We start from the raw sequence: 13,578 nt of genomic DNA, 5'->3' as shown, positions 1-13,578 counted from the left end.
AATATATCAAGACAATGTCAATCTTATCAAGTTAACAGCAAGCAGTAAGCAATTCTGATCAGTGCCAATTTTATCCAATGCATCTACTTCATCAAATTTCTTTAAACACAGTCAATAATCCAAAAACTTGAAAGGCCTCCAATCCGAATTAACATTTTAGAAAACGGTAATGTTGGACAGTAATCTAATGCAGTAGTCACAGCTTTGCATAAACATAATGTTTATTACTAATCTAATCCAGCAAAACAATTGTATGTAATTCGAACAATAAACAATACCTAGTCAACAGACCCATTTGTATTTAATTGGAACAATTTCTAGCATATTTTACCAGCTCGCACCCTTGCAAGTTGTGAAAATGTCATGAAATCCAAGAAGATGCATATGATTTGGAGGAAAATCCATTGAAACCTTACAAAAAGATAGCAGAATTCTGCGGAGAGAGATACATGACTTTAATTGCAATCATATTATAAATTGAAATATATATTACAACTTGAATTTAAATCTCTAACAAATAATAAACCCTAACTCTTACATTGAATCTCTAGTAAATACTAAACCCTAACTCTCATGTAATCAGCTTTCTTCTTTTCTCAGCTTTCTTCTCCTCACGATCATTCTTTCTTACTCGACAAAGCACGTAACCTTGATCATTCTCAGGTACCAAAGTAGTATTAAAACTATACTCATGCATGATCCACTGACCTACTTGTTGCGGCACTCCGCCCTCATATCGGAACCTTCTCTTGAACCCCAAGGGCTGTATTGCTGACAATCGAGAATATATTGGCTTACCCGAATCTTCACCCATCCACGTACCAGTACCAACAGAACGGTTGATCCTTGAACCGTTTTGAGACTTCTTCTTCAACTTAGTGAAGAAGTAGAGATCCTCATCGGATTGAAGATTAAACCCACCATGCAAATCCCATATTTCCCAAGGTTCTTTCTCTCCATATAAGTCAAAATCCTTGATTTGGACTTGATCAAGATGCAGCATAGACTTGCTAGTGACTTTGCTGAAGAGATAGCACATCAAAGACCGGTCAGAAGGCTCAAAGCCGAATCCCACGAACATGGCAGCAGCAGTATTGTCGATGGATGATTGTGGAAGGGAAAGCAAAAGATTTACAAAGTGCTTAGTAAGAAGAGTGCAAGAAAGGGAAACTTGGAGGTTGAGATGTTAGAGAATGATGTAGTGAAATTTCAGTGGGAATGTGGAAGCACTCAAAGCCGTAGCAACGTGTTTGAATACAACATGGTGTCTCAAAAGCGGTGGAAGTTTAATTTGAAAGAGAATTCTGAATAGGGGAGGAGTCTTCCAAACGTAGATTCCCATTAAAGGAGACACTTGTGGATAGCTTGTACAAGAAAACTACAAATGTAGATATCCCCAAATCTAGCACTAATTAAGCATTATGGGGTTGTCTTTTCCTCATGTACTACTAAGCTAATTTTCTAACTTATTGAGTTAATAAAAGTATACTTTTGAAAAAAAAATTCTTTTATAGAGAAAATTATTCATTTGATTATTTAATTTTTCAAGAGTTTCTGTTTTGATCATTCAATTTTAAAAAATCACTTTTTAATTACTAACGTTTATCAAAAGTAATGTTTTAATTATTAAATCATTGGAAGCTAAGGTTTCGGACACATGAGTTTACCTTAATCACGTAATATGTCCAGGTTAGCTCATTTATCTTATGATATTATTCGCCTCACCAACTTTTAATATTTGAATGATCAAAATATTAACTTTTACTAAACATTGATGATCAAAATGTGATATTTTGAAGTTAATTGATTCAAAAAAAATTCTAAAAAAGAGAATGACCAAATGTTTAATTATAAAAGAAATTAATGCATTAAAATCTTGAAAAATAGCCCACAAACAAGATAAAAAAAGATAAAAAATTAGAGAAAAATTGGAATCTAATTGTTAAAAATTGATGATCAGACTTCTAAAAAATAAAATAAAATAAATTGTTTTTTCCTCCTTTTCTTCGGGTTTTAGGGATCAACCTACACCTGTGTATACTTGCTAATCTTATATTTTATAAAGTAGAAAAGCATAGCTTATTAATTAACACTTTTCTAAAATTAATAGAAATTAATACTTACGTAGGTGGAAATATTAATCTTCTATGTTAATATTGCAAACCTTTTGCCTTTCAAAAAAAAAAATTGTAAAACTTTAGGAAAAGAAATAAATTAAGAATAGGGTTTAATTATTTAATTAATTTATCAATTTAAGTACAAAAATTTGCTATATGAGGATTTTCATTAGTTATGAACAACTTTTGGTTTTGTGAATAATAAAATTGTTAGAATGATAATTTAATATAATAATATTTAATTATTACTTCGTACCGTTTAAAACCCAGGTCTATCTCCGGTTCTAACTCAATGCCTTGCCACTTCAACTACAATTCTTTTTGATATAACACAGAATAAATGGAAATGAAGGAAATACATCAATGAGCTAAAAGCAATTCAGAACGCAAGACCAAGGTTGTCTACTTTTTCCGATGGATAAGCTTGTCTACCGTAGCATGCAAAGACTTCTGGCATAGCCAGGCTTATACTAGTAAAGGTTCTGGCCCCAGCTTGGCCAAGTATTATTCATGACCCATGTTGACAGTCTCATCGACCAACATGAGATTCTCATAATCCCAAAAAACTTTGCTTGAACGGACAGTTTGACCAATCTGCTGCTTATGATATTCATCTTTCGTTATGACATCTTCCATTCAATTAATTCCTGCATTATACAATTACATTATTCTCAATTACCAGTAAGCACAGTCAACATCATTTACAGCATCCACCATCATTTACATCATCAGTAACAGTAACAAGCTTTACCTTTGTGATGGTACGGTGGGTTTATTCCACACTGGCGGCGAAAGTAATGAAGAGGATCAACCTAACAAGATGATGAAGATTCGATGCCTGAATATATGTACTTGTGAAACCTTTCCACAGATCCTAAATTGCCATCCACCTTTTGAACTCATTTTGCTTCTACTGTAACGAGAAATTAAAAGCTTGTCATCTCCAAATGGAATGATTCCTATAGTTGGGCGTAGTGTATTTAATCCCTCTGAAGTCAAGGAATTTGGTTGTGAAATGGTTTTAAATTATTTGCGTCCATCAATGTGGGGGAAAATCTATTGTAATAAAAGAAAGTAAGATTTTACAGCGGAGCTGGGTATGGGTTTGAACGAGGGAGAGACATAGCCTTAATTGCAACCATATCTTTTTTTGGTTTTTTTTGAAAGGCAAATATTCTAATTTCATTACTCATAGAAAGTTTATAAAAAGACCCTTGTGTGGTAGAAGTGGCCAAACCCTAACCCTAACCCTAACTCTCACATTGAATCTCTTGCAAATACAAAACCCTAGATCTCAATTAATCAACTCTCTTCTTTTCTCAGCTTTTTCCTACTCGCGATCATTCCTTTTCAGTCAGTAAAGCACGTAACCTTGATCATTCTCGGGCACTAAATTAGTATCCAACTATACTCATGCATGAACCACTGATTTACTTGACGTGGTTCTCCGTCTTCTTATCGTAACCTTTTCTTGAACCCCCTGTACTGCTGACAATCGAGAATATGTTATTGGCTTGCCTGAATCTTCACCCATCCACGTACCAATGCCAGCAGAGCGGTTGATCCTTGAACCTTTTTGAGATTTCTTTTTTTGACAGAGTGAAGAAGTAGAGATCGTCACTGGATTGAAGATTACACCCACCAAACAAGTTCCATATTTCCCAAAGTTCTTTCTCTCCATACAAGTCAAAATCCTTGATTACGTCTTATCAAGATGCAACATAGACTTGCCATTAACTTAGCTGAAGAGATAGCACATTGGCGAGGCGTCAGAAGGCTCAAACCTGAGTCTCACAAACATGGCAATAGCAGTATTGTGGATGGATGGTTGTGGAAGGGAAAGCAAAAGGTTTTCTTGATTAATGAGAAAGAAGAGGACGAAAGGTTTTCTTGATTTGGGGTTTAGGGTTTTCTTGATTAATGAGACCGACTAGAACTTTGATGCCCTGTATGAATTTGGTTGAAGCTGGATTTTGGACATCGACATATGGCTGTTGCGTGTGGGCAAATTCTACAGTAAGGTAATTATTTTTTACTTTACTGTAAGGTCAATTAATAAAGACCATCTAATTTATTAAATTAAATTTGTAGCCATTACTTTAAAACCAATAAAGAAACTAGTAAACACATTCAACCGGTTAATAAAAAATAAAATTAAAAAAAATTAAAGAGTTTGGGGAGATGAGGACTCTCTACGATAGAGTGAGTTCTCTCCAAATTGAGAGATTTTTTTTGTAATATTTTGTTGTGAGTTTCTTGGCCAAGTTTATCTTCCTTCACCCTCAAATTCACCTTCAATTACTGGGCGATTTTGTTGCGACAAGTTTATGATAGCAAGCCATCCCCAGTTAGAGAGTTTCCAGGACAAGAGACTCTACCGAGAGCTACTTCTAAGGCAACGCCCATAGGCATGACATAGTTCACTAGCTTAGGGTTTTAATCAATGGCCATGGACATGGGCATTTAGTGTTTAGAAGAAATAGAGGCCTTTTTCACATGTATATTGTTTTAGTTTTGCTGCAAGTGTATGAGGAGACTATGCCACTTCAAAGCTTAGTAGCAATGGCATTGAACAAAACACTTTGCTGTTTGTATTATATGACGCCCACCCACATAAGCAAAATTAGCATTTTTTTCCCTTTTATATTGTAGTGGCTGTAAGTAGCTTGTTCTCTAAGTTAAATAGAGATGCATTTATGTTATTATGTGTTATTCGTAGTAATCATGTATGTGCTTAATTCATATGAAAGTTGAGAACCTAATGACTCAAGCATAACCAAAGTCAAATAGCATGTAGCAAACAATGGTTTTGGATCAAACAACCTAGATACAGGGAAACTGGAGTTGCTTGATAAAAAGCAGTCCCTTCCCCTATTACAAATCAAATGCTAAATTAGAAATTCTCTTTTTTGTGATGAGAACCAAGCACTTCATGTCATCATTGCTTCACAATCTGTGAGCAGATTCAAAATAAGCCTTGATTTGATTCGACAGAACTATTTCTCATTACATTAGTCTATGGAATCACTGCATTTTCATCATCAGATTGACCTACGTTGTGAATTTTTCTGCAACAAATGTTTTATACATTCTATAGCACCAATTGAAATTGGACATCTTCTAGCTTTTTAAAAAAACAATTGGACATCTTCTTGTTGAATTAGCAAAGGATAACAAATGACATAGAAGTAAAACTACCAAAGATCCCTTTGTTATCAGTTGCATTTGCTCAAATTACTATATTTTCTACTAATATTCCACCTACGGGGAAGAATGTAGTACTAACTTCTTGCTTTTATATAAGTTGAAAAAATGATCATGTATTATTTGTAGTTATGCTTTTGTACAGTATAAAGAGATTTGCAATTAGGCCATCTTCATGGTCTAAATGAAAAATGAGAATTTTTTATAATTCTCACTATCCAGGAAAATGATCATTTGCCACCTGGGGACAAAATGAGAATTTTAGAAAAGACTTTTTTGACCCCATTTAAATTATTGGAGTATAATTTGACTTATTAGAGTATGATTTGAGGTTTAGAAGTGAAAAATTTTAATTTTGGTATAATTTAGAGTATAGGGGTAAAATGGTAATTTTACCACCTCAGGGGCAAAATTGTAATTTTCCACCACCAGGATATTTTCCCAGCACATGGTCTTCCTTTATCCTCATTTTTGACCTTTGACTAATCATGTGGTGGAGATAAAATGTTTAAATTTTTAAAATTTTAAAAATAGACCAATAAGAAAAGGCCATGTGTCAAGCTTAGAATAATTTAATATTTAACTTAAAAATCAGCATAAATCAGCCCATTATTCTCCAAATATTCGGCCAAGCAAGGAAGAGAGAGATAGAGAGGAAGAACAAACCCTAGGTGAGGAATTTCAAGAGAAAAAGTGTGGAAAATCAAGGAAAACAAGTGAAAAAGGTAGGATTTTTCAACTTAAGCTTGAAATCTATTTTTCTTGAGCATTTTTCCATATTTTTCATGCTTAAATTACATGTTTTCATGATGAATTGATGGCTGATCAAAATGGGTTAGGAGAGAGAAAGTTGTTGGATTTATTTGATTTTAAGTTATGTTAATGTTTTAAGTTAGTTTAGCATATTTAGAAACAAAACAATAAGAAAAGAATTTATTTTCTCCTACAACCATTAATGGCCGAATTTACCATGTATTGAGTGAGGATGAGTTTGATTTTTATTCTAGGAGAATTGGTTAAGAAATGATGAATTATGAGCCTAGAAAAATAATGAAAATTTTCGGAGCAAAAATATGAATTTTTACCCACTAGGGTTATTTTCATAATTTACTATCGAGATTGATAATTTGCACCACATTGAGGGACATTAAGTTAATTTGGGTGCAATTGAGGTATAGAAACTAAAAAGAATTAATTTGAAATTTAAACGAACGCGTATATTGATTTATCGGGTAAAAGATCGAAATAGACTAACATCGCGTTTAGGCAAAATTTAGACATTTTGCACTTCATATTATGCATTAGTAGTCTAAATTAGTTTATTTTCAATTTAGTACCAATTTGGTGAATTTCTCGATTTTGTACTATGTCAAGATGGTGAGTCCTCCGATAAAGGCAAAGAAATTACATCCGAGGACCAATAGACAAAGTGCTTCGAAAGTCTGCATTATAGACATTGTGAGTAAACTTACTGTCATTTTAATTATCTAGGGTGATTTTTAGATGATTTCATTAATTCTATGGAAAAATGGATTTAAAAAGGTAAATTTTCATGTTTTATGAATAAAGGTGTTCCAATGAAAGTAATTTATAAATTGTTTTGAAATTAATAGTGATTTTGAAAAATAGAGTACACGGAGACTGTTAATTGTGACAATTTGATTGCTTAAATTGATTGACTTATGATAAATCGGGCATGATTGGCTAGTTGGCAATTGTATTGAAATGCGAATTGTTTGGTTGCCTTGAAAAACTGCGAATTACAAAATTGCCATATCATGTTAATGAGTTTTATTGTATGGTGGATTATATATATTAATTAATCACTGCAGTAGGGGGTTTCTGTGGATCAGCCTTTTAGAGGGGCACGATAAACCCCATTATATTCTTACCTTGAACGGAGAGGCGCGTAGGGTATCTCATGGGGTAAAGGTTAGGGTTCACTTCATGCCAAACTACCACGTGAAGGGGAACTCAGCCAACGCCAAGGAACGACTATGTTTTCAAAATAAAAATATGATTTATGTGAAATGTGAATTTTAATAGCCTTGGCGGTCTCGGTAGGATGCCTCGGCCAAGGTGTCCCCGAGAATGGATTTATGGCACAAGCTTAGATTTTTATGAGATTCATAAGCCTTTTTACGTATTTTGAACGAAATGTGTTCTAATTGTATAACCCAGTTTATGATGATTTACTTTATTGTCTCCATGTACTCAACTCTAGATGTTTATGATGATGTCTGTTTACTCATTGAGATTTTATAATCTCACCACCCTCATTTCCATCCATTTCAGGTTCAGTATAGACTATAGACAGTTAATCTCATCAAGGACTACAGTGGGATCTGCATTTTCCAAACCGTAGGTTCGCAGTCCTTTTTACTTTTGTTTATTCAGGGGCACTCTTGTTATTGTAAATTAAATTAAATATTTTGGCTTACTGTATTGCAGTATGTATAAATTTATTTAGCTTTTACGCTACAAAAATTATTTACGTATAACTCTATAAATATTGTTTTATAAGAAAATAGAATATTTTATTTAATATTTCTTTTATTTTCTTATTATATTCAAATAACCATAATTTCGTTTTAAATGAAGATTTTAGACTTTTAAACTCATTTTGATCATGAATTATGTCTTTTGTACTTGTATATTACATTTTAGCCAGTTTCAAAATTTTTGAGAAAAATGACCAAAATATCCCTGTGAGACGAAAACTAATATTTTATTTGTTTTAAGTTGGAAACGGTTTAAAATCTTTTAGAACACGATATTTGACAATGGTTGCTCACAAGGGAAAAGAGAAACTGATAGTAAAGCCTTGCGGGGTTTCAGATTGACATTCCGGGCAACGAGTGTCTACCGGGGCACCGCGACGGTTGTCACGGGCACGAGGGGAGTACCGGGTCGTGACATTAATTATCTAGAGTATTTTTATACAATTATGCGACTTTATGGAAAATGGGTTTAAATGGTAAATTGCTATGTTTTAGGAGAAATTGTGATTTTATAAAATGATTTTATCAATTTTCTAGAAAATTGAATACTGATTTTGAAAATAGAGTAATTAGAGACTGCCTACTTGTGTTGTAAATTTATGGTTTTAAATTAAATGGCTTGTGATAAATTGGCATGATTGGCCGAATTTATACTTGTGTTAAAAAATATGAACTGTTTGTTTTGCCTTGGTAAATTGGTTAGTAATGTAATTGCCATGTTATGCCATTGAGATTTGATCAATTGGTGGATTAAAGATTAGCTACTACAGTGGTGGGGGGGTTTCGTGGATCAGCTTATTAGAGGGGCATGGTAAACTCTTTTATATTCTCACCTCGGTCGTAGAGGCGTGTAGGGTATCTCTTGAGGTAGGCTTTTTGAGTGCACTTCACGTTAACCACCACGTGAGAGTGAGACTTAGCCAATGCCAAGGAACGGCTGTGATGTTCAACGAAAAATGTGTTTTATGTGAAATATGAATTTTTAACAACCTTGACGGTCTAAGTGGGACACCTTGATGAAGGTATCCGCGAGAATGATTTTGGCAGGAGTCAAGTTTGTGAGATATATAAGCCATGTTGATTAATTGAGTAAACTGAATATTCATGTTATGAAACATATATTGGAAAAGAATATTTTAATTCGTCTCTATTTACTCGTCTTTAGATAGTTTAGATGGTGTCTGTTTAGTCACTGAGATTTTATAATCTCACCACCCTCAATTCCTCACATTTTAGGCTCGGGATAGTCGGTAGATAGCCGATTGCATCAAGGATTTCAGTTAGCCTTGCATCGACAAAATTGTAGGTTCACAGACTCGCATCTTATTGGTTAGTTGGGGGCCCACGTGTCATTGTAAAAGTAATTTTATACTTTAGTTATTTGATTTAAAGTATGTATGAGCATATTTAGCTTTTACACCATGTTTTTGGCAGGTTTCGGTATTTTTGAAGAAAAATGACGAAAATGCCCCTGTGAGCCAGAAAATAATATTGTATTTGAAAACGACTTATGATTTTCTTGAAATGCGAGATTTAATAACTGTCGCTCACCGGGGAGATGCAAAAGCTGATACGAGAATCTTGCGAGGTTTCGATTGGCATTCGGGGTGAAGAATGTCTGTCGAGGCTTCGTGGCGGTTGTCACGGGCCCGATAGGGAGTTCCGGGTCATGACAGTTTTACAACGTACAAATTTTAATATATGCATGAATAATAGTAAGGATAAAAATAATTATATGAAATTGAAAAACCTTGACATAAAGTAGTAAAAATTAACATGAAAAATTATAAAGGTGTAGCAAGCATTGTCAAAATATTGACGTACATATGTAAGATTTAACGCAACAAGCCAATTATGTTAAATAAACATAATTCTTCAGAAAATTAAACATTTAACTTCTTATTCTCAATTTTATAGTGTTTTACAGCTTATAAATTTTAATTTATGGATGAATAATAGTAAGAATTAAATAATTATAATATTAATTAATAGTTGCAAAATGTTGATGTAAAGTGGTAAGAATGAACGTAAAATATTATAAAGGTTGAAAGAGAATTGTCAAAATAATGACTTAAATATCTAAGATTTAATGTAAAAAGTCAATTATGTCAAATAAACATAATTTTTGAAAAAATTAAACATTTAAATTGTTATTCTCGAGTTTAAGTTATTTTATGGCTTACAAATTATATTCTACGTATGAATAACAGTAAAGATAAAAATAATTATAGTGAAAATTAGTAGTTGAAACACTTTGACGTAAAATAGTAAAAGTAACACAAAAAATTAGAAAGAGTGGAGCAAGCATTGTCAAAATACTGACATAAATTTGCGAGATTTAACGTAATAAATCAATTACGTCAAATAAACATAATTTTTGGTGAAATTAAATATTTTTATTTTTATTTTCAAGTTTAAAGTATCTTACGACTTACAAATTTTAATGTATAAATGAATAATAGTAAGGATAAAAAAATTTATTGTGAAAGTTAGTAGTTGAAAAACCTTAATATTAAGCAATAAGAATTAATGTAAAATATTATAAAGGTGGAACAAGTATTGTCAAAATATTGATGTAAACGTGTGAGATTTAATGTGACAAGTCATAATAATAATTTAATTGAATTAAATTAGTTAGATATAATGTTAGTATTAAAAGTAATAACATTCTTATATTTTAAAGTAAAAATACAATTAAAATAAAAATTAAATAACATTTAAAATAAAATAGATTAATTTAGACATTATCTATGTTGTTAATATAAAATGGATAAGTTTAGAAATTATTTATATTGTTTACCTGTAAACCTGTTAAACAAGTTTTTATTATTTTTTAAAAAATTATTTTAATTAGACCTACGGTAAGGTTAGCCTTACTGTAGAATACACCATAGTAAAAGCTAATTTTCTAACTTATTGCTTTATTGAGTTAATAGAAGCATACCTTTGAAAAAAATTTCTTTTATAGAGAAAATTATTCATTCGATCATTTAATTTTTTGAGAATTTTTGTTTTGATCATTTAATTTTGAAAAATTATTTTTTAATTACTAACATTTATTAAAATTAAGGTTTTAGTCATTCAATCATTCAAAGCTAACGGTTGTCTAAGTTGACCTTAACCACGTGGTAGGTCCATGTTAGTTATTTATCATATGACATTATTTATGTCACCAACTTTTAACATTTGAATGATCAAAATATTTTTACTAAACATAGGTGATCAAAACGTGATATTTTTTAAAGTTAATTGATTCAAAATAGATTCTTGAAAAGTGAATGACCAAATGCTTAGTTATAAAAGAAATTAATGCATTGAAATCTCAAAAAACAGTTAAAATGAAAAGTAACTGTTATCCATTAGATATGATGAATGCTGAGAATATATCTTTCTATAGTGAGCATGAAACTTCTGATCTTTGGTACAGAAGAATGGGTCCTGTAAACTATGACTCACTGGTTAAGATGGCCTCTAGTGACTTGTTTCAAGGCCTACCAGACAAAAGGAAACCTAAGAAGCTGCGCATAGTATGTAAGCTTAAAAGACAGAGTGCAGAAAGTCTTGAATGACTGAGTTTAGCTAACAGAGATCAGCTGCAAGAAAATGATGATGATTCAGCACATATTAAAGATGAAAGTCAAGCAGTTAGAGGTACAAATATCTATAACAGATGTAACGTAGTTGTGGTAGATCCAACAAGTTTTATTGAAGCTAAGTTTGATGTAAATAGGAGAGCTACAATGGATGTAGAGTATTTAGAGAAATTAAAGGACTAGATGATGAAAGTTTTCGAGTTGACTGATCTTGGCTTGATGACATACTTTTTTGGAATAAAAGTTCAACAAAGTTCAAATCAAATTGTTGTACATCAATCAAAATATGCAACGGAAGAGGTTTAAAATGGAGTTCTGCAAGCCTATGCATACACCATTAACATTTGGTGAAAAGTTCAAGAAGAATGATGGTACAGTTGATGCATATTGTTCTATTTACAGAAGCATGTTTGGTTCTTTGCTATATTTGTCTGCAACAAGGCCAAATATAATGTTTTCTACTACTTTGCTTTCAAGGTTCAGGCAGTCTGCTACTGAGATGAACTTCAAGGCTACTAAAAGGTGTTAAGGTACATCAAGGGCATTGCAAATTATGGTCTCAGACATTGTAAGGCAAAGAGTTGGGATTTTCATAAATATACTGACAGTGATTGGGCAGGATCATTTAAGGATTCAAAAAGTACTGGCGGTTTTTGCTTCTCATTTGGCAATGGAGTCTTCTCTTGGAACTTCAAAAAACAAGAAATAGTTGTGCAATCATAGACAAAGGTGGAATATGTAGCTACTGTTGCTGTTGTAAATCATATTCTGTGGCTAAGAAAAATTCTCTCAAACCTGGGATTTGAGCAAGTAAAGGGTACAATGTTGAATGTTGACAACAAGTCTGCAATTGCTATAGCAAAAAACCCTGTACAGCATAGTTGAACCAAGCACATCAGGGTTAAATATCATGCACTTAGAGAGGCAATAAAGGAGAATCAAATATTGCTTCAATATTGTCATACAAATGAACAACTGGCTGACATCTTTACCAAAGGGCTGAGTCAAGACAGATTTGAGGCACTAATGTTTAATCTGGGTGTTTACCAAGCTAAAGATCATAAGGGTGTGTTGAAAAATGATCTTTAGCTTGTTTGGCAAAAACTCTCTAACCGGTTAAGAAGTATTGTTAATTGGTTAAAAGCTTGAAGTGGTGGAAAACAGAAACTCTTTAATCAGTTAAGCAAGATTGTTAACTGGTTAAAGCTTGAAGTGGTGGAAAATAGAAACTCTTTAATCAGTTAAGCAAGACAGTTAACTGGTTAAAGCTTTACTAGGAAAAAAAACTATGTTTGAAGAAAGCAGCTGACAGATGGCAAAATGACATGGTTTTATATTTTGTTTATTTCTTTAAAGTGTGAAGCGCTTGTCTAAAGTGTCGTTTAGCAAGTGCTTTATTTTTTTCTTATTGTTCTTTTTTCTTTGAAAATTTTTTTTCCATATTGTTCTTGTCATTTTGTAAGGCTATTAAGTCATTTTTTTTGGGTCTTTTTTAGATTGTTACTGAGCAAAAACACCTAGGTTTTTTTTCTGTGTGCTCAGCAGGTTTTTACAATCCCTAGGTCACATATGAATTAGGGAATATTTTGCATATTTGTAGGAGGCATATATATTAAAAAGGGAATGAAAATAGTGTGAGTCAATTCCCCAAAATTTCTCTCCTCTTTTGCTCTGTTTTTTGTTTTTCTCTCTTTGAAAAACTTTCTAAGTCTGTTTCCTATAATTTCTCTCAAAATCTCTACAATATGGTATCAATTATGAAAGACAAATTTAGAACTTCAAATTTTCATTTATGGGTGTTAATGGTATCTAAAAGTAATATCTATATTCTATGTACAAAATTTAACCAAGATCGTGAACAGTGAAAAGCTTATTATAATTTCTAATTAAAACAATCATTTAAACAAATCAGGTTCCTAAAATGTAGCACAACCAGCAACAAGCTATTTTCTTGGTTGATGGTATCTAAGTGACATGTTTAAATTGGCCAGCCTTAATTAAGTAACAAGTTCACACTTAAGGATATGCTGTTGTATAATTTATAGTTGATCTCCTATGGCTACGGATAATTTGATCATCATATTTTTATTTTAGTCTTATAGTAATAGTTTTGAAGAGTCCAAGAGATGTAGGTTGACTAAGCATTACGTGATCAGAATTAGA

At 32.3% G+C, this 13,578-nt stretch overlaps 1 protein-coding gene across 1 annotated transcript; it reads right to left on the bottom strand.

Annotated features, from left to right (window-relative positions):
• Positions 572–1,081, bottom strand: LOC18587000 (NAC domain-containing protein 101). Its single transcript, XM_018128858.1, has one exon. The coding sequence runs from the start codon at positions 1,079–1,081 to the stop codon at positions 572–574; it is 510 nt and encodes a 169-aa protein (XP_017984347.1).

The sequence above is a fragment of the Theobroma cacao genome, chromosome 10, assembly GCF_000208745.1.
Source record: "Theobroma cacao cultivar B97-61/B2 chromosome 10, Criollo_cocoa_genome_V2, whole genome shotgun sequence".
NCBI classification, from domain to species: domain Eukaryota; kingdom Viridiplantae; phylum Streptophyta; class Magnoliopsida; order Malvales; family Malvaceae; genus Theobroma; species Theobroma cacao.
Note: the sequence above shows the minus strand (reverse complement) of the source record. Positions and strands in the feature narration are given on the sequence as shown.

Coding starts and splice junctions, on each gene's coding strand:
- LOC18587000 (XM_018128858.1), bottom strand. CDS start 1,081: ATGTTCGTGGGATTCGGCTTTGAGCCTTCTGACCGGTCTTTGATGTGC.